The following is a 24,064-nucleotide window of genomic DNA, read 5'->3' on the forward strand; positions in this document are numbered from 1 at the left end:
GGCCGCTTTGGGCTCGCAGCACCGGGGCTGCCCCCAGCACCCCGACCCCATCGCCCCTCGGGCGCCCGCCGCCCCCAGCCACTCCTGGCGCTCGGCGCCCCTCGTGCCCCGGGGCTGTCGCGCTGCGGCAGAGCGCGGCGTTAAGCCCCAGCGCGTGCTGCCAGCAGACTCAAAGCCTCTCCCTCGCTACCTGTGCCTGCTGTGGCAGCCGTTCCCCCGCCCTGAGGGCACGCAGCCATGCTTGTCCTCCTCCCCAGGCACCCACCTGGGCCCCTGCTGGAGGCAGAGGAAGATTTTTGGGGTCTGGGGACCTCTGCCCCACGCACAAGGGGGGGCAGCACACCCGTCCGGTGCCCGCCCCAGGGCACGGCGCTGCAGGTTTGCGCCCGGAGCTTTTTCCGTGATTTCTGCTCCATCGGGGCACTGGCGGCTGAGCACCTCCCCGAGCTGTGCGCCCACCAGGACATTTCTGACACAGGCACGAGCTCAGCACCACGGTAAACAAGCCGGGGCAGAGCTGGATTTAAGGCATGCCGATCCCCAGCTACAAGGAGGGGAAAGATTTCCAAAGCTGTTCCACACACCCCTTCTCCAAAACAGCTTTTAAGGCACAGAGCATCGGTTTGGATCTTTGGGCACGGGACAGAGGGCACCGTCCTGACAAACTGCTTCGTATCTCTTCGGCTGAAGCAATGCCCCCTCTCCGGGGCTATTCGGTGGCTCCCCTTTGCTCCCCCCTGCCCATCGCAGGCACCTTCACAAACGAGGACGTGGGGAGCAAATTCCTGGGCAGCGAGTCAGGAGGAGCAGCCCATTGCTTGGGCTGGGAACCTCGGGGCACTGCAGCGCCCAGCAGCTCGTCACCAGCCGCTTTCTAGGTCACCAAAGGCTGGCGATCCCAAGTCACCCCCCTGAGGGCCATCGGGGCACCCCGGGCGCAAGAGCTGCCACCCACCCGCGTGCCCTTCTCCGGCGAAGACACCCGAGAGACAGAGAGCGCACCGTCCGGTCACACAAGTAGTGCCTTTATTGGAGTATCTCACATGCAGGAACCAAAGTAGAGATGATTTCTGGAACAAGTTAAACGATGGCGGATTAATACAGGCGGATCTCCCGTAAGTGAACACTTGCTACGTGAATACAGCAACGTTTTTAGTGTTGGGTTTCTTCGCTTTTTTTTTTTTGTTTTTTTTTTTGCGTTTTGTTCCTCTTTACACGGTCAATCTCTTTAAGTAGTTACGTCCCCCTTCTCTCCCTACCCCGTTCCCAAACAAAAAAATATCCAGTATCTTCAGTAAATAAATATTATCCACTTTTATCTGGAAAGCCTACAGCTGTAATATACAGAGAAGCTATTACACAGGTTACATTTGTAGGGCTAACGACAGCTCATAATACCACGTACAGAACGAGGAGCTCGTACTCATAAAAACACAGAGCAGGGGGAAGGTGGGCGCGCGTCTGCCGTGGGCTCAGGAGGACCGGAGCTCGGCGGGGCCCCAAATCCAGCTGGCTCTCAGCAAAACGCATCCTCACCTCTCTCCCGGACAGAGCAGCGGGGACGCTGGGGCTGGGAGCCTGCTCCAGAGGCTGCATTTTGGGGTGAAGGGTGCTGGCGGACACCAGCATCGCCTCCGAGGACGTGGCTGGGGATCCCTGCCTCCTCGCCCCCGCCGGCGGGCAGGGGCCGCGGGTGCCCCAGCAGCTGAAGGGTTACCTCCGAGACGCCTACAAATCCGCTCGCTGATTGCCTGCTTCATCATTTCCATAAAAATATCTGTCCTGAGCTGTTTTTTTTTTCCAGGGTAGGCTCGGCAAGCCTTGTGGTTAGCACGGAGGAGGTAAACAATGACTGGGCTGGATGAGGCTGGCCCGGGGATGGAGATAGCGCAAGCGGCGCTCCGCAGGGCTTCCCAGCAGCCGCAACAAGACCTCACCACGCCTGGGATGGAAGAGACCGCTGGAAATGCTGCCGGGTCTTGCTCTCCCGGCTCCTGAAAGCAGGGGAGCACGGAGCAGAGAGGAGCAGGAGCAGGACGGGTCCTGCTCCTGCTCACGGGAGGGGGGCGAACGCCCCTGCCCCGGCCGAACCCACCGCCCGGGTCTGTTCTTCCACCACTGGAGGGAAACATCTCGCCACCGCTGCCAGCTCCGCAGTCCTCCATTTAGAAGTGGAGACGGTCAGCGGATCCCTTATAAAAAAAGCTGGAGGCGGTCAAATGAACAGAATCCTCCATAAAATCCCTCTCCAGCTTGGGAGCACAGAACCAGCCCCGACCAGGGCAGGGCTGAATTATCAGCACGTTTCTGACAGCGGCGGTGATAACGGGAAGGGGAAGGGCACGGCGGGGGCTACGCGAGGGTCCCAGTATGGACCAGTCTCCCCACTTAGGCTGTTCCCTTTCAAAGACACCAGGCCACGTTTTTACGAGTTCTCCTACGAGCCTCACCTACCCACCCTAAACGTCTGTACAGCATGTCGTTAGCTACCACACCTGCCGAAGAAGCAGCTGAAACCTACACGTAACAATTAAAAAAACCCCAAAGGATGCATTTAAATAGAAACCATTCATTTCTTACACCTCGGCACACGAAGGGTTAACAGAAGAGGTTAAAAACACACCGGAAAGGAAATATATTGACAAAATAAATATTTTAACCTAGAACAGGCTACGATTAGAACTGACAAAGGACCCCGGTAATAATTTAGTGTCGTTAGCAAGCTGGGACCCCCAGAAGCTCCGTCCCTCACCTCGCTCACACCACGGCCACGCACGGCCCCTGCCCACCTGCACAGAGGAAGCATTTAGGGTGAAAGCCAAGGAAGAATAAATCACGGGTCAGTCTTCTGACGTGAAAAGCCCCTTCCCTTTCCCCCCGTTTCCACCAGGCAGGTTACTCGCGGACCACACGAGGACGGGGAAGGTGGGGGATCCTGATACAGGATATTAGGGAGCTCGAGCGCAGCTCTCCGTTTGTTAAAGGAGGCTCAGGACAAACCCTCGGCTCCTCCACACGCTCCTTCCCTGCCATAATTCCCTCCCCTGCCTGCTGGGTGCTGTGGGAGCCAGCCTGGCCAGCCCCGGGGGGGCTGCACCGGGCCCCCCGAGGGTCCCCCCCAGCCCCCCGAGGGAGGCAGCCCCTGGGTGCTGTCCTATTCGAGCACAGCGCCAGCACCCCCAAGAGCAGGGCCCCAGCTTTCCAGCGGGTGACACGGGGCATCAGGGGGGCTACAAGCGCCGAAGGGTCCCTTGAGCCGTGCCAGCGCGTGCCGCACGTCTCCCCTCAGCCCCATTCCTCTTCTTTCGTTTGTTTTCCTCCCCGGCCGCAGGGAGCAGGCAGTCAGCGACAGCTCCGCGAGCTCTTCCAGAAAGGGACCGGGTTCTCTCTGCAGCAACAACTCGAGGTTGGGACAGGCTTAGCAGGAGGCAGAAGCAGGGCTCCCAGCTCCCGTCTTTGCGCAGGGCCGGGGGAAGAAGGGGCAGCAAATCCGCGGCGGTGGGACTCCAGGGGGGCTCCGGCGACAGCCCCGGTGATACTCCTGCCACTCAGCATCATTCGGCAACGTTCCACGCTTGAGCAATGCGATTATCTCCCTGGGCTTGGCAGGGAAGCTGGATTAACATGCTTAGAATCACCTGATGCGGCCATTTACAGGGTCAATGTGTTTCAAGGATTTAGAGGCGAAAACACGCTCCTAAAACACCCACGGAGCTTTTCTGCATCGACAGGAATACCAACAATTCATTCTGCGCTGGCAAGGCTGCTCAGGCGATCACCAGACATTGTCTGAAATCAAATCAGCGCCGGAGCAGAAGTTTCCTTGGGTTTCTGGAGCTCGGGGCCGCAGCTGACGCGCTGCAGAAAGGCAGGGTCTGGCAGGAGCTGGCTGCGGGGTGTCTGGCACCCGGCACCTGAGCGTCGGGCTCACCTGGTGTTAGAGAGCAGCAGGGCACGCCTGCCGCTAACTGAGGCTGTCCCGGCACCTTCCTTTAGCCACAGAGAGGAAAAAAATAAGAGGGAAACCGACTGCAGACTCACACAGCAGGGCTTGGTGATGCGGAGGGTGAGCCAGCAAGCGGGGAGAAGAGGCAGCATGGTCCCCAAGCTATCTCCATCCTGACACCGATTTTCCTTGGCCGCTTGCAAGCCATGCAGGGGGCTACGGAGCAGCAGGGGGGGAAAGGCAGAGCCAGGGGTGGCCAAGGCAGGCAGGGCAGGACAGAAGGGAAGATGGCAGGGATAGCAGAGAGGGACAGCTGGCCTGGGGTGGCCTGGAAATCCTGCACCAAACAACTCTTCCCTCCAGAGCTGGAGCTGACAGCCCTCAGCCCGTCAGTGCCGCAAACCGGCCACGGGGGACAAGGTTTTGTGCGTCACGAGCCACCGAGCGCGGCGTGCCTCGGAGAGTTTGTTACGAGCCGAACTACCCGTGCCCAGAGAAAAACCTCTATCGCTTTCACATCAGCCGTCTGCAGCGCGGCTTCTTGGTCTAGAAGAAGCGCCGGAGCCAGCTCGGCACGCAGCAGCGTCCCGGGCAGCCCGGCCGTGCCAAGTCGGAGCAAGGCGGCTGCTTGCCTAAGACAGCCAGCGCCCCAGGGGAGGGGGCTGCGGAGCACAGCGCTGCCTGCGCCGGCGTTCCTCGGGTAAGCTGCCCCTCTGCCAGGGCAGCAGATGCTCCCTGCCGCACGGTATTGGGCTCTCGCTTTGATCCTGCAGTCTCGTGCCACTGGCTTCCTACCAAGGAACGTGCTGGGGGGCGCAGGGAGGGCTGGAGCCGCCGGGGAGGTGGGCGCACGGGGAGGGATCCCCCCACGAAGAGCAGTCCCCCCAGGAGCGGGGAGTGATAAAGGGGCAGGGGCTGCAAAGGACGCTCCGGAAACTATCGGGATTACGTCTAGCATGGCCACAATTGTCCAATGCTGTCTCAGGCCCTAAAGGAAATGAGTTGTTCCACCTCCAGCACGGCCACGGCCAGTCCCTCCAGGCACAACCATTTCCATCAGCATTCTCTCACGAGCCTCTGTAGGGTTCTCCTCTCCTCATCACAGCCAAGCAGCAGCAGCTCCGTCCCACCAGGCATGGCAGGGAAGCCAGGAACCTCGGTTCCCACCCAGCCCATAAGCAAAGCCCCATCCGCCTGCACGGATGCTATTTACAACAGCCGAGACAAACGCAGAGCTCTGCAGCCACTCAAGAAGGGATCTAAGGTAAGGAAAAAATAACCTAGCTATTTTAAAAAGGCAACCACGCTAGAAAAAAAAAAATCCTCCCGTGCGAATGCTCTCCCAAAGAGCAAAATGCTTCATGCGCTAACGTTACGGCATCCATTCAGCTCGGCGCTTTTCATTCTTGTCAACTGCCAGAGCGACTGGACAGAGCCAGCAGACTGCTTTCAAATTAGAGCCGGCCCAGATAAAACACAAGGAAAAAAATACCCTGTGAGATTAAGAATACGAAGCGTCGCACAAAGTGGGGAGAAGCGACCACCATATGGTACCAGGAGATGTGTGAGTGGGAGAGTAAAGGATTTTAACTTGTGAAGCACATGTTGAAAGGGGAACAGTTGTTCCTTGCTGTCGAATCCGACACGAAAGCCAATACATTAACATTTTATCTAAAAATAAAGACACACTCCCTCTGAACATTCCAGCTCAGTCAATTACATGCTGATCGACAGAGCAGTCTACTTGGCAGGACCTGCCTACAGAAGAGGATGATCCCTACATAAATTGAAGGGCAAGGCTGCTCTCTCCCCTCTGGGCTTTTGTTTCAACACAGTGTGACGTACTCATGCATTCGAAAGAGGTTTTCAGCATCAAGAGCTGGTTTTGTGCAGCCGGGATAGGAAGGAGGGGATTAAGCAAGTGCTGGAAAATCATGGTCTGGCAGGAAGAGCGTCGGACTTAAATAGAAAGAGTCAGCTTGTGGGGATGGGTTGTTTGAGACAGAGAGGGAGGAGAAGGAGAAGCGATCTGTGAAACCGGGGGCAAAGGGCTCGCTGTTAGCCGAGTGCTGCGAGAGGACGAGGTGGCCGGACGGCGACTTTCTCCTGCAGAGCCCAGGGGCGGCAGAGCAAATCCTCACAGTGCAAAGAGGGCGTCCTCCGAGCGCTCCTGCTTTTTCCTGCTCGAAGGGTTTGTCGGCGGGGTGGGGGCTTCCAGGGGAGGGGACGGCAGATTGGGAACCATCTCGGCCGCTTTGGCTCGCTCTTCTAAAAATTTGTCAAATTCTGCAATGCAAAAAAAAAAAAAAAAAAAAGAAGGAAGGCAGGTAAGAAGTGGGGCTGTGCGTTTAGCCCCGGGGACAGAGAGGTCGGCAGGGTCCGAAATCCCAGTGCCTGGTGTCCCACCAGGCTGCGATTGCGGGAAGGGGCACGGACGGCCTCTGAGCCACCCCAGCTCAGGCAGCAGGGGGGATCAAAACCCACACCAGGCGATCAGCGGCGGCAGGAGCGGGGAAACCTCCTTCCAAAGGGCCGAGCAGCTCGGACATGCGGCCCTACCGGCACAAGCACAGCGCGCAGCCAAGGGAGATGGCAGGAGAGCGCTTAGGGCGGGGAGGGCTCCTCAATGAACACCAACTTTTTGCTCTGAAACGCCCTCCTCCTGCCTTTCCGAGCGCACAGAAGCATTCGCTGGGGAACAGCAGGCTGGGGGAAGCCGGCATCTCAGCAGGGATCGGAGCAGATCATTCAGTCCGGACATTAACAGGGCATGGCTCACGGCCACGGGCATCTCTGCTTACCTTCGCTGGTCACTCCTTCTTCCAGCTCATCTCCCTTCTGCAATTGGAACAAAAAGGCGTGTGAACACACAGGCGGAGCCTCACCCCCCGCTGTCACCCCTCGTACCCGTTAAACGCAAGCGGACGGCTTCCACCGCTCACTTCCACACGCTCACTGCTGAGCAAACAGGGGAAACTGCGGGGCCCTCACACCAGGCCAGTGGTGAGCGACACGTCGCCGAGTTCAGAGCTAAAGGAGCGGCACCAGAGACGCCTCTGAAGGTCGCTGGTGGCAGCCGGCTGCAAACCGCTCCCTGTCGGAGCTGAGCGGCAGCCCAGCGCTGCCTCCGCTTCACACCGAAGGCCCGGCCCCGACCTGGGCTGCACGAGGCAGAAAGCACCGCCGCACGCCCCTTTGAAAGGCCCGCGGCGCGCTTTCAGGTCAAACGTGCTTTTAGCTGGCAAAGGACACGTGCCGCAAAACAGCTTAGGGCCAGTGTTCTTCCTGCGGGGCTTCGTTTTAGATCCCCTGCAAAAATACAGAGGTTTGCTGGCGCCCGCGCCGCACACAGACGGGACCAGGCCGGGCTGGAGGAAGGACAGGGCCAGGCAGCTGTCCCGTGGGGTACAAAGGCCGGGATGCCGTGGGGCCAGCACGTTTCTGCCAGCTGTGTGCACTTCAACATGGGAATTTCCAACAGTTCTTCAAGGAGGAAATGAAGCCTAAGGAGGTGGCGTCCTCGTCAAGCTGTCAGGACGCTAAAAATGGGCTAAACCACCTTTTAGATGCCTCAATTGCACCTGCTCTGAAACAGAAAAGTGTCTGTCCGTGCACGGGCTTTCCCACCAGGAGAGCGTGAGCACACTGACCGGCCTCACACGAGCGTTTAATGCCTGAGAACCAAATGGCACCTAGCATCTAAAACCTTCCTACGGTCCAGAGGTTCCCCGGGGTACCCGCAGCAGCCACTGCCTCGCAGGCACGTGTAGTTTTCTCCAGTGCACCCCAAAAGGGTGAAGAAATAACTACAGATCACCTAACCGCTGCTTTGCTCTTTTTAAGCAAGGCTGTCTAGGGCAGAACATTTGTACGGAGCTCCCTCAGTACCTCTCCGCAGCATTGTATCTTCCGAGAAATTAATTTAACCGGGCCGGAGCCCCCAGCTCTGCCCCGCAGGAGGCTGGGCAGGCAAAGCCCTTACTGGAGGAGAGCTGCGGGAGCGGGGAGCTGCCTCTGCAGTAAGGAGCACCAGGAGGAGGCGTTCCTGATGGGCACGGTGACCACAAAGGAACACTTCGGTTCGCTCACAGCATGTCTAAAAGAACAGTCTGAACTGCAACCCCCCACCCGGCCCCAGAGTGCTCTCGGTTAATTTGAGTCAGGTGCTTGCATCAAAAAAAAACCAAAAAACCCTGAATAAACGTGTACTGGCTGTGCCGCCGCCTAACCCGAGTGCGTACTGGCACAGCAAAACAAACCCCAGACAGAAAGAAAAGCTACTTATGTCTTCGGTTTGTTTGTTTAATAATTACCAGACGCTAATCTTTCGGGAGAAACTGAAAGTTGTAAACATTGGAGAGACGTTGTTATAAATTTTTATTACTATTATTATTATTATTGTTGTTGTGATGATGTAACACATCAAGATTTCCCGCTCACGTATTTAACCAAGGCATCTCGATTTGAAAGGAATCTAGGCCCTGATGCAACAGCTCCTAAGAGCATGCCTGGAAGCAAACACGTCCTTGGGTAGCTTTAAGCACGTGTTTTATGTTTGGTGGGGGACACAGGTAAACTTCAACACACGTTTAAACACTTCCCTCTGCAGGGAGCAGAAACACACGGTTTCTGGAATGCCGTCGTGTGTGATGTTAGCACGGAGAAGTGAAAACAAATCAAGTCAGAAAAAAATGTGTTGAATTGCCGAACACAGCCCTGCTTACATACGCCCCCCGAAAGGAAATAAGCTTCGTGATTTGGAATTTTCACTGCTTCCTGTTATGAGAAACACCAGTAACTGCAACGCATCGAAAATCATCTAATTATCATGTGAAAAATGAAAATATAAAGAGTCTCACCAAGTCGGTACTGAGCCACTCCTCAATGTCATCCATGACAGAGGACTGTGCAACAGGGATCTAGGGAGTGCAGCGAGAGAACAGCAAGGCAGGCAAAAACCAAAACACATCCACAATCATGGCCACAGAGCGATGGAAAATGCCAGAAAGGAGATTAAAAAAAAAAACAAAAACAAAAACAGAGATGTAACGTGCTGGAAAAAAAAAGGCAACAAAATATAAATGGCATTTCAAATAAAGAAACACTTGGAAAGGAACTTATGAACAACAAGGCTAAAAAAAAAACAAGAGAAAGATTATGAGGAATGACGTGACTGGATGCCAGCAAGACGGGTAAACTTCTCGACCACATATTAAAACCATCAAGACGGACTGATGATTCTAATCTTGATCGTGAAAAGCTTTTCAGGGTAGAATACTGGATATCAGTTAAGTTTTTAAATGTTAAATTTACACTTTTTTTTCTTTTTTTTTTTAATGGGTATTAGGCACAATGAGGGGTTAGCAAAAAGAGGGGCTCAAAGCCTTCTGGCACCACTCGTATGAAAGCAATTTCACTTTTTCTGAAGGTGGAGGCGGCCCAAGCCTCAGACAAACAGCGATGTTTCCCTCCGGATCCTCCTCCCACCGCACCACGGAGGGCTCGGCGAGCCTCGGCACAACACCTTATGGAAACCTGTGCCAGCCCTGCTCCTCTCCAAAGGCAGCCCTAGGGGAGGCAGTGGGTCTGAGCCTGTGCCAGCACACGGCGGCGTCCCCAGGGTGCAGAGAGGAGGAGGACGGGGCATCAGCTCTGCACACACAGCTCCCTGCTCCTGCTGCTCCCGGCTCCTGCCCCTTTGCACCGTGCGGCGCTGCACCCAGCCTGGCTGGAGCACGCCCACCAGGCTCCCAGCACCGATAACTCAACAAAAAGGCCCAAAGGCTGGCCTGTCCCGCTGCGATAACGCCGCTAACCACGCGCTGTGTGCCAGGGGAGCCGGCACGGTGTGCTGGGCGCTGCGGGCGGCTGGGGCAGCAAGGGGAAATGACTGAAGTTAGACGTACGGTTTCCTGATGAACCACGCTGCTTCGATGCAACGGAGGGCTGTGGAAGGAGTAAACAGGAAAGCGCCACAACGGAGCTCGTAAGGACAACCCGACGAACACTCGAGAAGCAGCGGCAGGCGTGCAGGTTGCAGGCCAGGGCACGGCAGGCGAGCAGCGGGGCTGGCAGGCGAGAGACCCTGGCAGTGCTGGGGAGGCTTCCCTAGGATGAAAAGGTGGCAGGGGCTGGCCACAGCTTTGCCTGGAGGCTTTCTGGGGAAGAAGAGCTGACGGAGGCTTTGCAGGTGGATCCAGTGGGAGCCGCAGCCTTCCCAGGGACTTGTAGGGGAGGCAGACAGACAGACACTGACTTAGAGGCAGCGACTTGTCATTTTGCCTTGCTTTCGGCTACTACGTGAAGATCCAAAACAGAAAATCTGTTCCTGCAGCTGGGTTTGGAACGGGGCAGGTTTAGGATAACTGCCCCTCTTTAATTTGTAACGGAGAGCTGAGTCGCGCACGTACGATGCTAGCACCATGTGCCGAAGCCGCTGCGAGCTGGCGCGGGTGGCGAGTAAGGAGAGGAGAGCTCTCCAGACATCTTCCAACGTGTTCCTTCCCAAGGACAAGTTACATCTTGTAGAACTGGCTTGTTAGTTTAACAGCTTTTGGGAAACTGGCTTCAGAGATATGAAGCAATGAATTTATTCAGCCTACAGCAACCTAAAAGCTGCTGCAGAAGTTTCGCTGCTGTCTCTCTCTATTTCCTACCGCTGCCCGCGGTAAGTAATGCTTTGGGAGGTGTAGCCTGCAGAGCTGCTGCCTGGTTTGCAGCTCTGAAAGACACCTAGGTTTCTTTAGGGATATTACAAAATGCGTACACCTTTTAATTTTTTTCTGCGAATAAAATAAGCGCAGCTGCTCTAGAAAGCGCGGCGGTCCCTGTATCAGGAGGAGGAGGAATTCAAACCTCGGCTGTCCTGAAAACACACCAGATGACTGAGCAAGTAATGGATTCCCAGGAATCACAGGGCTCTTGAGTCTGCAGGAATCCTCCAAGAACAGCTCAGCAGTTTAGGTGGTTATGCTGCTGTGTTTTGTAAGATTAAAAAAAAAAAAAACGAAAAAAATCTACTTTCAGGCAGACCGACTTTATACAACAAACAAAGAACCTTAGAAGTGCGGAAACACTTCGCACGGGTCACATATAAGAAGCACAGGGAGCTGTAAGGTAAACATTTGAGCATGGCAGACATTTGCTATTCAGCACTGGCCTTTTAAAGAGCTTCCCCCCATCTTCCAGGAATTTCACCACAGTTACAGAAAAGCCAAGGCTCTGTATCTGTCGCTCCTTCCATGCTCAAACTTGCAATTTCCTTTCCTCAGACTCTGAGCCCCGTTTTCCCCACAAATCATGGGTTAAATAGATCCGGTTTAATTTGTTCAAGAACAAAGTGGGGCAGGAGGGGGGGGGGAATCTCAAGAGCAACTGAAAGTTATAAAATGTTTTAACTACAACCTTGTACCATTTACGAAACTGACCACACACAGAATTTCACTTTTTGCCAGTCTGTTGTACACTTGGCAGGCCTCCCCTTTCCAGAAGTCCTAAACTGAAGAATGCCGAGGGGACTTTTGTTAAAGCTAATCCCCTAAAACACAACAGAGGCAAAGCGAAAATAAATTAGCTAGTTTACACATTCAAAAGACAACAATTTATGGGAACAAACAGCAGTGGCAGCCGCAGACTACATGGAAATGGGATAGTGTCCTGTTAATACTTTGATTATGCAAACATACACGGTCTAGTGGAGCTCTCAGTCTTGGCAAGACAGCTCCCTAGATAGTCAGTGCTGGCTGCAAGAGCTGTTTTTATAAGAATATTGTGATTCCTTTTTTTAAAAGCCTACACTCACTGTAAATGGAAATTAAGTCACAACATATTTTGGGTGCTTTAACTAGCTTTAAATAAAAGATGGGCTCATTGTTCAAATTCCTTTTTTTATTTAGTCTTTGGAAAATCCTACAAATGGGATCACTTCAAGAGGACTGAAAGGGAAATGGAAAAGGAGGGCCAGCAGAACAAAAGGGAGCTATCAACGCCTCAAGACCCACAGGAACCCGGGTTTCAGGCTCATACTCATGTAAGTTAGATTGTGTTGGTGTTCTCACCAGGAGCCAAAAGCCAAAGTATTGCCAATATATTTCCTCAGAAGTCATAAAATCCAATATTCTACCCTTAAAAAGACAGTTTAAGGTTATTATTATCCCATTTTATTTCTATTAAAAATGATCCCACCGGAAAAAAAGAAGCAGGTATGAAATGACAATTCAGGTCTCTAGGTGAGCTCGTTAATGTTCTTAAAGTGTTTAACAAGGCTCATGCTAATTGTTGCTAGACTACTGTCTTGTAGGAGCTTCGTTAATTCCACTCCTTTCCAGATGTTTAACGAAGCTGACACCGGTGCGGGGTTGGTTGGCTGCTACTCCCCCCCCCCAGGTTAGCAGTAGCAGAGAAAGGGCTGTTATTCCTACAGCAGCAGAACTGGAGCAGCCTACTCCAGCTCACCCTGACAGCCCCGTGATCTATTTCAAGCTGTTGTGATCTTGAAATAGCTGCCTGGCCTCGATATTAGAACGCGCTTGGCTTTACATGTAGGGATGCAATTAGCCACTTGATTACTTGTAAGTATGTTTACACACCGCACGGATGGGGAAGGCAAGAGCTCAGGTGCAGCGCGTTCCCAACGCAGCCTGTTGTGCCTGTACAACAACCTGCCGAGCTGGATCCGATAGGCATGCCCGGACGGTGAGAGTCCTCATCCACGTGGGGGGGGGATCACACTTCTTGCAGTGTGCCGTAAAATCGAACGGCTTGGCAGGCAGAGAAGCCCGCGTCCTCGTCAGGACAAGGGAACGTTGCCTGCTTGCCTTCAAGAAGGAGGGGGGTCCTACCACACACAGAAGAAGCGAGATCTTCAAACGATTTCAAGCAATTTGGCCTCCAAGATGACTTTTTTTTCAATAATTTTATGTTTCCCAAATCATTTCCACGTCCTAAATCCTATCTTTCTCTTGAAGGCAGATTTAGCAGCATCCTACTTTGCTAGTAATTAACATCAACTCAGCAAAGATTTCGTTTAATCCTTACTCACGTAACTTCACTGCAGAGCAGAACCTCCCCTCTAGCCTGGCACGCTGCTGGTGGTGAGGATGCAAGGCTGAAAGCTGTTTGTTTATCTCCTGTGCATTCTGGTTCGGTTTCATTCCTCCCTCGCCACTGTCCCAGGGTCTGTCCTGACACGGTGGTTTAAACAACAGCTGCTTCTTGCTTTTGCAACAGGTACCCAATTGCCAGGTGAGTGGGGCGGCAGATTATTCTAACAAATGGATATATTCATGCACATCTCAAGAGCAGCTCAAATTAATGAGAAGGGGAACTGGAATTACCTGCGCTAAGTGGTGGCCTTACGCTGAAGTCTGAGACCAAGAGGTGCTGCTGCAGCCCCCTGCACACCGCCAGCACAGCCTGCCCTGCGAGAGCCCAGACCTGGCACTGCTCACACATCCTGGACTGGACAGCTTGGCTAAAATCCCTGAGACGTGCTTGAAAAAGGAACATTTTCTGAGCATAAAACCACATTAGCTTTAGTGGATATAACTGCTTTGAGTCTTCGTGGTCCTGCTATCACCTTGCCAGCAGAACTGAGCTGAGGTTAAACTGAAACAGAAACAACGCTGCCAAAGTCAGCAGGAGGGTGCCCAGGGAGCCCTGAACGAGCCTGCCCCTACAAAGGTGTGTTGGTGACCTGGGGTGCACAGAAGTGGAGTGCGAAGAGCTCCACCCTAAGCTTAACTGGTTTTGGAAACATAGCTCACGTCAGAGGGATGTGACAATCGCTCTGGTAGGTTTCTTCTACAAGAACAGGGGAGCAAATCCCTTCCGTGGTCTCCGTGTTGTATAGGCACAGTTTAGGGCAATGTCAGCTCACCCCTCTTTTCCCCCTCATCTCAAAAGCACAAAAAGTTACCAAAGAGTCTGCACACCAGGTTTGTACCCAGGGTGCTGGTTATTCCACCTGCTTTGCAAATGCTACAGTCGTATTAACACATCTAGGTAAGAACTACAGCCAGTTAGGAGAGAAACGGGGTTAATTATTAGTTTGGTTTTATTTTAGGTGTTTCTCTCTCACATTTAGCGTACGAACAAGGCAACAAGCTTGTAAGAGCAGTGACTGGCTGGACAGCCGGACCCCCTTCCCTCCCCAAATCCGTATGCCTCCGTGAGTGGTGCAGTATCCTTTTTCCAGACTGAATAACCACAAGCCAGTGAAGGAATATCGTGTTTGTTTTTTTAATAACGCAGTGGCGTGAGCGGTGTGAACAGCAGGGGTGCCGATTTCATGCTTCCCTGCTCTTGTAAACAGTGGAAAGGCAAAGAGGAGGAACTAACTCAATCAGCGGATTATTCATTATGGATGAACACCTAACAGTGGCACCGTGCATCTCTGGCTGCAACAGAGCCGCCGAACAGCAAGAGCCTCGGTGAGGCAGCCAACAGCATCGGGGCAGAGCGAGCTGCTCGCTGCACGGCTCCTCCACTCTCGTGTTACGAGCTGCGGGTCTCCGGCAGGCACAGAAATAAACTCTGCCTTCCAAGGAGAGGTGTCTGCATCTGGGCTCACCTACATGTGGTAGCAGGTACACAACTGCTCTTGGCTGCCTGCACAGGCCAGCAGATACGGCTGTATATATAGACACACACGTGTGCCCAGGCACTGTGCGTGCTTCAGGCATGCAGACTTCTCACAAATGCACAAAATGGCCCTCGGAAATGATCTGGAATAGCCCTACATCTAGAAGAAAAAACGCCGAGCGTTTCACAGAGCTGGTGCACTCTGATACTGCACGCTCTGAATTTCCCCAGCCTGAAATTCTCCGGGATGTTTCTCTTTTCAAGCATCGGTGGCTTTGTCTGGGACATTCGTGGCCCTCCCCGGCGCGAGGGATTCCTGTTCCAGAGGCATCCGGACGCCCGGCCCCATGCACTGGGCTGCAAGCACGTCGCAGCCCAGAGGGAATTCTGCACCGCACGTTTCTGAACTCAGCTGCAGTCAGGACTGTCTCAATAGGACTTCCTGGACTTTGTTCAGTTAGGTCGCATTACTGGTACTATTCTCAAACACTTAAAATGATGGATTATGTAGTACAAAAATACAAAATTGGTCTTGGAACTTGGCTTTAAGGCAGAGCAGAGGCTATTTTTTACCTACCTCTGATTTCTGCACTTAAAGCACGCTTTCCAACTTCTCTCTCCAAGCATGTTGAAAAAGGACAACTTCAAACGAGGTCAGATGTGCACATATTTGGAGACAGATCTCCAGAAGCTTGATTTTATCAGAACACTGGCATCTTTAGACACAGGAATTAAACCCTTGAAGCCAGAAATGCTGTCGTACCTTCTGGAGTCTGAATCCTAATGCCTGCGTAATTCCCTGACTGGGGTGGAGGATGTCAATTTGGGTCATAGTTCTCCCATTCTCTTCTTCTCGTACAGAAGTACCCCTGCATTGTTCAGTTCGATTAAATATGATCCTACAAACTACATATGTTTATTCCAGACCATGAAGTTAGGCGCTACCAGAAGAGGCTGCTTTAAAGGCACCTAGAAAGCGTCCTCTTTATGAACAAGCTGCATGAGACTTGTGTTTATCCCTCGAAAAGTGGATACTGCATAAAGAAATCAAGACAGTACAAGGAACCGATTTGATCCCCAGGCCTCTTCAGAAGGTGGCGTGTGATGCTACAAATGATTAGGCTGGTCGCAGGCCTTTGTCCTGTACAAACCGGGAATTGGTGCAAATCTTTCCCTTTGCCCCAGGTAACGATGTAGGTGGGAAACAAACTCCTTGTACTGTCTGATTTCAGGTGGTTCAGTAGGGCAGGATGAGAGGTGAATGAAGGATGGTTATTCTAGGTAAAGGGACTGGGGTGGGCAGGAGGAATCGCTTCACTGGTGAAGTCCTCACCATTCCTTGTGTAATTAGCCACTTGTCTATGGGCTCCATGTCTGAGTTCCCACCTTTACCTCTCCTCTGCGTTGAGAACAGAAAGGTCCATAAAGAGAGCAACCACAGCAACACCCGTGACAAAGCAATATAACAGCAGCAAGTTGAAAGCTTCGCGCGCACACACACACACACACACCCCGTGGCAGCTTCTGGCAGCAGCTGCATCCCCCTCTGCAGCCTGCAGGAGCATCCTGGCAGTCGTTCAGGCTGCCCACCTCTAAGAGCAGCCGAGGTTAAAAGGACTGCTGATGCCTCCGGTTCCCTCTGCGCAGGTTGCAGGCTGCGTGGCACAGCGCTGCAGAGGCTCTCCGGACGGCTTCTTGTCCTCCAGCACTTTGTCCCCGAGCCGGGGCCCGGGCACAGAGCCACCTCCGAAGCTCCGGAGGGGCTCGCTCGGGACCGGCACCGTGCGGTGGTTCCAGCTCTCTGGTCCTGCCCGAATGGGGCTGGCTGAGCAGAGCCCCGTGCGAGTTTGTGCCCCTGCACCCAGCTACCCGTACTGCACGGGATGCCTCTCCTATCCCCGTTACAACAGACAGCGGAGGATCGGCTGTAATTTCTTATGTCTCATTTCAGTACTTGTGCTAAGAGGGAAAAAAACGGGGGAAAAATCACTCCAACTTTATCCGCTCTCTGCGTAACACTGGAGAACTGTTTCTTGGACACCTCTCCTCCCAGTTGCGATCGCGCAACAACTCTGTGGCAACAAAAGCAATTCCCAACATGGAAAAGCAATATTAAGAAAACAGCGTATTTTTAGCTTGTTTCCAGCTGCTAAATCATATTAAAAGACAGCTAACGCCACGTGACCAGCCGTCTCTCCACAGACCTTTCTGAGAATGACTACATTAGAAATGTCGGATGTGCTGAAATTTAGCACTGGACAACTGTGCTGGAAGAAGACGTGTGTGAAGAATGTGTTGCAAAGCTTTTGGCTCCTCCCTAGAGCTGTTCTTAAATTAGCTCTCTGCCCAAATTAACGCGTGTCTTTCATTTACTGAGCGCTGCCAGTTTTTTCCTACACATGCCAGGGCTGGTAACTTTAGGGAAGTTTAATTTTTTATTTCCTTTAAGAAGAGACACCCACAAGCCTCACAACACTAGACAAAAAGCCATGTTTACCAACTACCCAAAGGCTGCGTTTCAAAACAAGCTATTCTGATTACCCGATCCAGTCATCAGGACCTTTGAAAAGAGGCTGAAAGTCCCTACAACATCTCAGAGCCCAAAGTTCCCCAACCCATAAAGCGCTTGTCCCCAAACAACTCTGACCCATCAGACTAGTTCAGATTCAGCCCTTTGAACCGACCGCACTTGGGGCAGAGCAGCAGCTACGCTGGCGCGGACGACACGTCACAGCGGTGCCTCAAGCCAGGCTGTCTGAGAACGAGTGCGAATAAACACGGGGGTGACCCCAAGCCACCAGGGAAACACGGCCCCCTCGGCCGGTAGCTGAGTGCAGGCCCCTCGCTTTTGGCTAGCCAGGAACAAGGGGCAGAATCGCAGATCCCTCCCCAGGTCCTCCCAGTAACACAGCTCAGTGACACCGGAGGCTTGGACGGCAGCATCGGCTCCAGGGACTCCTCTCTCGCTCCCCGGTGTACTTCTGCTCCTGCCTCCCCATGCTTCCCCCTTTACCCATGCCATGCTGGCATGAATTTTTGCGGGACCATGCCTGAAACTGGCCACAGGTTATAAATTACCCTTTTTGCAGGAGGAGGCAGGAACAAGCAGACGGATTTGCTGGGTGGGGGGGACGCTCCGTAAGAAATCACTGCTGAAGCCCTGCCGCCACTGAGCTACGGCCAAGGCAGGCAGGCAGCTGTGATCTGACCCCAGCTGGCTCCAGGCACAAATTCTCCCTGGCTCAGAGCACGAGCTGCCAGGCATGCCAGCTGCCCAGAGCACTCCCATTTCAACTTATGAAAGAACCAGGGTGGGATCAGCCAAGGCACGGGGAGGCAATTCTCCGCGGAGGGTGTGCAGGCTGCACTGCCTCTCCCACGCTACGCTGGCTCTCCCGTGCTCCCTAGTGGTCAGCACAGACCAGGATTGGCCTAGGGAAAGGTTCTGCACTTGCCCTGTCATCTAAAAACTTGCGCACGGCTGCGTACAAAAGCGTAGGACGGTTCTAAAAAAGGAGGGCGGTTGAAAGGGTTTGAGGGATGATCTGAAAGCTCTTTTCACGTCTGCCTTCGTAGGGGCATGCGCACAGGGGCCAAGCTCACCCTCCAGGACAAGTTTCTAGTATCATCCAGTGCGAGGTGGCAGCGTGTGGGTCTCTTCTGCCCACTCGAGGCAGCAGGAGCCTGCCCTGGGACAGAACAGCCTGCATGCGAGGACAGCTTTGGCAAGGCACATGAAGCATTAAATCTACACGATTTCTCTTCCTGTAACTCGCGTGTGCATCCATGCACTTCAAGCAAAGGCTAGCAGATTAAGACTGCACCAACTTTCATAAGAAAAAGCAAAGCAAACAGTTGCACGCCAGTGTTGACATGACGTTCCCTACTTATTCTTTTCAGCAACAACTCCAGTTAAAGAAATGGACCCCCCAGGCAAGCTGCATGAACACAGGACAATTTACCCACTCTCATTTTGAAGTCTTTTAGGCTGGCGTACTAAGTAGCAGCTCTTTAGAAATCATTACTGAGCAAGTACTTGCTCATAGATATCAATTTCAAAATAGCCGGTACCAGCACGTCACCGGAATACAGAATGAGACGTCTCAGTCAAAGCAGCTGTCTACAGCCTGGATTCCGCACACAGCCTCAGACAACGAACCGCAGAGCAACGACCTACCACTCCTGTGTTCTGTTTTCGAACATCCAGGGCGGACGCCAGTCCTTTGACAGCCTGTGGATCCTCGTATGTCACGCTGAAACAAAGGAACAAACCACAGAACTAGAAGGAAGTCCAGCAGTCACCCGTGCAGAATGCACACGCTACTCTGATTTGCTTCCCCTGAAATCAGAAAGCATGTTCTTTTTCTGAACAAGACTTGAAGCGTACTAAGTGCATTCCAAAAGAGCAGTGTGCTCTGTATAAAGAGTGGCTATCGGTTCCAGCGAGCTTGTTGAATTAAAAAGAGCAAGATTGGCGTTATGAAAGGTAGGCAAATAGGTTATGAAGCACCATAAGCACATCCAACAGCTAGCAGGGGACTATGAAAGGAGGCCTGATTACAGACTGCGTTTTGCAGAGCTTTCAAGACGACATTTGGAAGCCTGACCTTGATGCATGGAGGGGAGGAGGCAGAGAGGAACTTGGAGACAGGTGAAACCTAACAAGAACTAAAGCGAAGCATACAAAGAAGTGCACTGAGTAGGTTAATCATCGTCTATTTGCAGAGGTTGGATTTTTAAAAAGCTCCTTAAATTGCTGCACCAAAAGGAAACGTACTAGTCAGCCGACAGAGGCAACCATATCATTTCTCTGAGCGCAGGGGGTGAACCAGGAGTTGAAGCAGATGCCAGCACCTGCCCATAAATCTGCCCCTGGGAGGAGCCGTGTGTCTGAGCAGGAAGAGCACTTTCCCCTCCTGTGTGCTGGCTTCTCCCAGGCTCTGAGCTGAGCACCCAGAGGCTCTCACCTACGCATCGTGGCATGTCACGCTCGCATCTTTACTGCCTCGCTGTTGCTCACGGAGTACAATCCAGGGAAGATACAGCAATCCTCCCCTGTGAAATCGTGTGCTCCTTGTTCTATTAGCTCACAGAAGTAGATGGAGGTGCAGTGTGGGAAGGCTAGTTTCGCGCTTCATTTAGCGCAAGCGACAGAGGGAACTCCATTAAATCTCTCTGCAATGCATCTCCTTTCTGACTACACATTAGGGTTCTCAGCCTGAAATCTCCAGTGGTAACGTATGTCTCTACAGCAGAGCGCATCTTCTCAACACTGACACTGCAGCTGAGGCACTACAAACAGCTATACTCATGACTGCAAATGAAAGACCCCAGTAAGCTTGCCAGCTGAAGTTTTCCAGAGCTGTTAAGGTCTGAGCTAAACTATTTAACAACATTTCTTGGTTTGAGACAAGATACTAATGATGTTTTCTGACTGCTGGTAGCCACTACGTCCTCTTGAATTTGAAACCAGGAGGAGGCAAGAAATAACATATGAAAGAAAAATACCTGACTGTCTTTTAATGAATCTCACTTGACAAGGATCAAAGGATTTCTTAATAGGTGCACAGATTTGTTTTACATTAAAATAATTGGACCTGTTAAATACCCATGAAATTGCCAGATTTGCAGCTCTAGAGATGCAAGCCCTTCACATATAAACAAATTAAAGAGAGTACAGCAGCCGGGCAAGCTACACTGCCTTTACATCCTGAGAGAGTCTCACTGCTGGGCCAAAGGGAGAGTTTAACTGGATGTTAACTCTGCCCCTGATGACTGCAATTCAGTCACCAAAGTATATCCGTGACCTTCAACGAAGGACCCTTATGCTCCTCTATCTCAAGCACTGGCTGGGTGGATGGGGTGACAAGCTTTTTTGAGAGGAAGCATCTGCAGAAGTAAAAGCAAGTTCATTTCCAAGTTTCCAGTGAGCTCACTAAGATGGTCAAGTAACATTAATCAGCCAGTCTGCTCTGCCCAGAAGCAAGAACGTTCCCATTTTCTAGTACTCATAAAGGCCAGCGGGATAAGGCCTGGATTAAAAGCACACAAACATACATCAAAACTACTTTTTCAGTCTGGAGTGAAGCAAAGAAGTTTCAGATTTATGACCTTAGAAAACAGCAAGGCCGTGACTCAAACAGTAAAGACAAACTCCAACATACTTCTTTCGCTGCTCAGCCAAGGAACTGCCTCTTGTCTGTGCAAACATGTCGAAGTCATCACGAGGGTTACTGTGTTGTAGGGAGCCGAGCGTGCCACTGACGCTGTTTGTACCCAAGTCTGCAAAAGAAGCAAACCAGTGAAACAGCAAACCACGTGCACGCACCACTGCTGTGACTGTGTAGGTTACAGAGGAAGTCACTAACAATACGGCTATAAACATCATCTGGTTAACAGTTGTAGCATTGGGCACAACTGTCCAGAAGAGGCTGGAGGCTGCCAATCACACATTTCTGAAAGGACAGTTGTAGAGATTGTTTTATTCCTCCTGGAAGCACCACACCATAGCTATTCCTGATCAAGAAGCCAGTATCTGGAAATGGGTGTGCACTTGCTGCCAATCTCACCCCCAGGTATTCATTATTCAGTAGTATGGTCCAAAATTTTAGGCACGGATACTAGCCTTCTCCGTAATGCTGTCTCTCAGCTACTGACTGTGAAACCAACAGTTTCACATCAGCAGATCTGATACTGGTGTGGTAGAGCAGAGGCTCCCTGATCCACTAGTGAAAGAGGAAAATGGCCCCTTGAAATCCCAACAGCCCACTGTGAGAAGAGCTCACACTGTGTGTTCAGGTTGGTGCCAGGGACCTCAGCAGTTGCTCAGACCTGCTCCCACACTCACACACCTGGATTTCCTAGCAGCCCCAGCGTGCTGTTCAAGACCCACAGACTGGTCAGGCTTGAACAGGTTTAACATTACAGCCTCGTGTTCATCAGCACTATTTAGATCAGGTACTCACCAAGCCCTGCAAGCTGTGAAGAAAGTGAAGACTGGGGTGTTGAGTTTCCGACCATTGGGCTTACTACAGCTGGAGAGCCAGGACCCAAATCTATTAAGTTATCTTCTGTCACCTCGTTCAGTACCTGTTGGGACACAAAAGCACAGTAAGTTACACGTGCCGGAGATTTATTCCTGCAGTACAACATTTAACCCCCCCAAAATAATGGTTGCTTCCTAAAAAGACCTTTCTTGTGTACTTCCAAATGGACTCCTCTCTTGGGTACTAGGGTGATGAGTGCAGAACAGGAAGGGTCAGACAGTAAAGAACTGTCTGACTGCTCAGGGCAGCAGGGAATCTACATCTCTTCAGATTTATCTAAAGTGTCTGTGTTCTCCACCCCTTTTAGCACCAGACCACTGTGAATGTCAAAATTCTGCACGGACTCAGAAGCAATCAAAAAAAGTCAACAGATGAAAGAAAATCCATCACGGCTTGTAAACACAAAGATGTTTTAGAGCAGCGCCTTCCTGAGCTAAAAGCGTCACCTGAAGTTTGCCACATTCTTGTGCTCTGTTCTTTGTTCCCACTATTAACCACCACCACAGGCAGGACCCAGGGCTGGATGGACTTTTTATCTGATCCGGTATGGCTAGTATGGTGTAGCTACTGCTACAATAAATGGAGCCAGGTACTTACTCCATTGCTGGCATTTTGCGTCGAACGTCCTGATCGGTAACGCTCAAATCTGTTAAAAAAAATAAATAAAAATCGTCATGGACTATTAAAGTCACCAACAAACAGTGAAAAATGCAAGTTTATAACGAAGTCCTGAAATGCTTGTGACTAACCTTAGCTTTCATTGGTTCAAAAGAGAACTTTAAAAGCTTTAGCTCCAAGCTAGGACAAAGGGAGGATAGTTACAGAAGTTGCATCCTTGCTAGTGTGGATATTAAGTTGACTGATCTGACCTTGCAGCACACGCATGCCTGAAAAACACTGTAGGATTTGTCTTTGTTTTTTTCTTTTTTCATTAAGTGCTTCTTGATAGACTATTCTGTTAGCCAAGGGACAGGAGCAACTGCAGTAAGATTGATGCTCCCAGCTAAACAAGTTGAGCACCGCAGTGAGTCTTACTCCCACTTAACAGCTCCCTCTTGCTGCAATACATGTAAATTAGAAGCCATATGCATGCCAGCACGGCCCTATCCAGGCAGCATGTGTCAAGAGAAGCAGTACTTAGTAAATAATTTCTTAAACCATTCTGGGTCAGCGCAAAGATCATCAGAGTCTATGTTCAAATGGGCTGGTATTTTCCAGGAAGTAATGATGATGGATAAAAAAATCCTCACACTTATTAGGGGAATAAATCTGGCTAGTCAAGATCTGGTTTCTTCTCTGCTCCTTCCCCATCCGGCTGTACAGCTGGGACCCCAAACAAACCCAGCCTTCAAGAGCTCAAAAAAGCAGGGGGAACTACCTACTCCCGAGGCCCATCTGAGTCCAGTCTGTCCTTCCTGACCAGGAGAAGCACCATGATTTCTCTGAAGCTAGAATTTTTTTTTCCTCATTCAAAGGTAATTTCACATGTAAATTTGGTAAAAATAATAATAATAAAAAAAAATCTTAGAATCCTTTGGGTTTTCTCCCAGACGAACAAAATGCAGTGGAGAATCTCAAGCAAACTGAAATATTTTCTTAAAGTAACAGAGGAAAATGCAGACTTACAAGGCAGCAAAAACAAATCCAGGCCCAAATTTCAATTTTAGGAAACTGTGGGTGTCTAGCTTTACTGGAAATCCAGCTCCCTGAACTGGAAACCCACGACACCTCCCACCTCCTATTTCTCACCAGAAGGCTTATGAACCACACGTTCCTTTACATCCAAAGCTCCAGAGCGACGGCCAGAGCTCCTGCCTCCGTCACTGCCAGAGCTTGGTACCCACACCAGAAATCAATGTGATGGATGCGGAGCTTTTGGAACAACAGAGGAGGAACTGGGATTTATTGAAAGGCTCAGACCAGTGCAGCTGCCGTTCCACAAAGAGCTTGCTAACGCTGCTCAGCTCACCTTTCAGTCTACAACGATTACGAACACTTTGGCTACAGGCAGCAAAGCTGCAGATGGAGGAAGGTGGAAAAAATATTACGGGTGACCAAACTAAGCCTCAGTGACAGTTACACTCTGCCCCTCGTAGAATTACGCTCGTGCATGAAACACACACCAACGCACATAAAAAGCCCGCATTTGTTTCAAAGTTTGCCCCGATCTCCTCTGAAGGGCTAAATCAAAGACAGAATTGAGGCCACAGAGCCTTCTTTCCAGCCTCTGCCGTGACAGCACAGATTCACAGATCTGGAGTCTAATTTATTTTTAAAGGCTTGAGAAACAAAGCCCTGTGCTAAGAACAAGGAACAAAGGGTACTCTTTAGTGCCTCACTCCCCAGGCCTGTCATTACGGGGAAGATTAAACTTTCCCAAGACTGCTGCATCACGTGTCACCTCCTGCAGCAGATGTGGCTGACAGCGCCTTTGTCTGACATGCTGAAAGTCCTCTGACCCAAGTCCCGCCCCTGGGGATGATGCCTGCAG

At 51.6% G+C, this 24,064-nt stretch overlaps 1 protein-coding gene and 1 long non-coding RNA gene across 8 annotated transcripts in view; one reads left to right on the forward strand and one right to left on the reverse strand.

Moving 5' to 3' along the window:
• Positions 1-1,004: 1,004 nt before the first annotated feature.
• TOM1L2 (target of myb1 like 2 membrane trafficking protein) overlaps positions 1,005-24,064 on the reverse strand; it is a 54,424-nt gene continuing 31,364 nt past the window's right edge. For 5 of the 7 annotated variants that reach the window (XM_080556019.1, XM_080556021.1, XM_080556024.1 and 2 more), the window contains exons 9-16: positions 22,171-22,219; positions 21,493-21,616; positions 20,692-20,809; positions 18,705-18,780; positions 15,861-15,926; positions 8,806-8,865; positions 6,748-6,784; positions 1,005-6,232 (exon numbers count right to left, since the gene is read on the reverse strand). In XM_080556019.1, coding sequence (XP_080412145.1) covers positions 6,084-6,232; positions 6,748-6,784; positions 8,806-8,865; positions 15,861-15,926; positions 18,705-18,780; positions 20,692-20,809; positions 21,493-21,616; positions 22,171-22,219 — 679 coding nt within the window. In that variant the 3' untranslated portion in view covers positions 1,005-6,083. The remainder of the gene's footprint in view (positions 6,233-6,747; positions 6,785-8,805; positions 8,866-15,860; positions 15,927-18,704; positions 18,781-20,691; positions 20,810-21,492; positions 21,617-22,170; positions 22,220-24,064) is intronic. The other 2 variants (XM_080556020.1, XM_080556025.1) reach the window with 2 other exon arrangements.
• Positions 10,895-15,434, forward strand: LOC308178044. Its single transcript, XR_013939541.1, has 2 exons — positions 10,895-11,975; positions 13,175-15,434. It is a non-coding gene; the product is annotated as an uncharacterized lncRNA (long non-coding RNA).

This window comes from Anser brachyrhynchus, assembly GCF_964034855.1.
Source record: "Anser brachyrhynchus genome assembly, chromosome: 15".
NCBI classification, from domain to species: Eukaryota; Metazoa; Chordata; class Aves; order Anseriformes; family Anatidae; genus Anser; species Anser brachyrhynchus.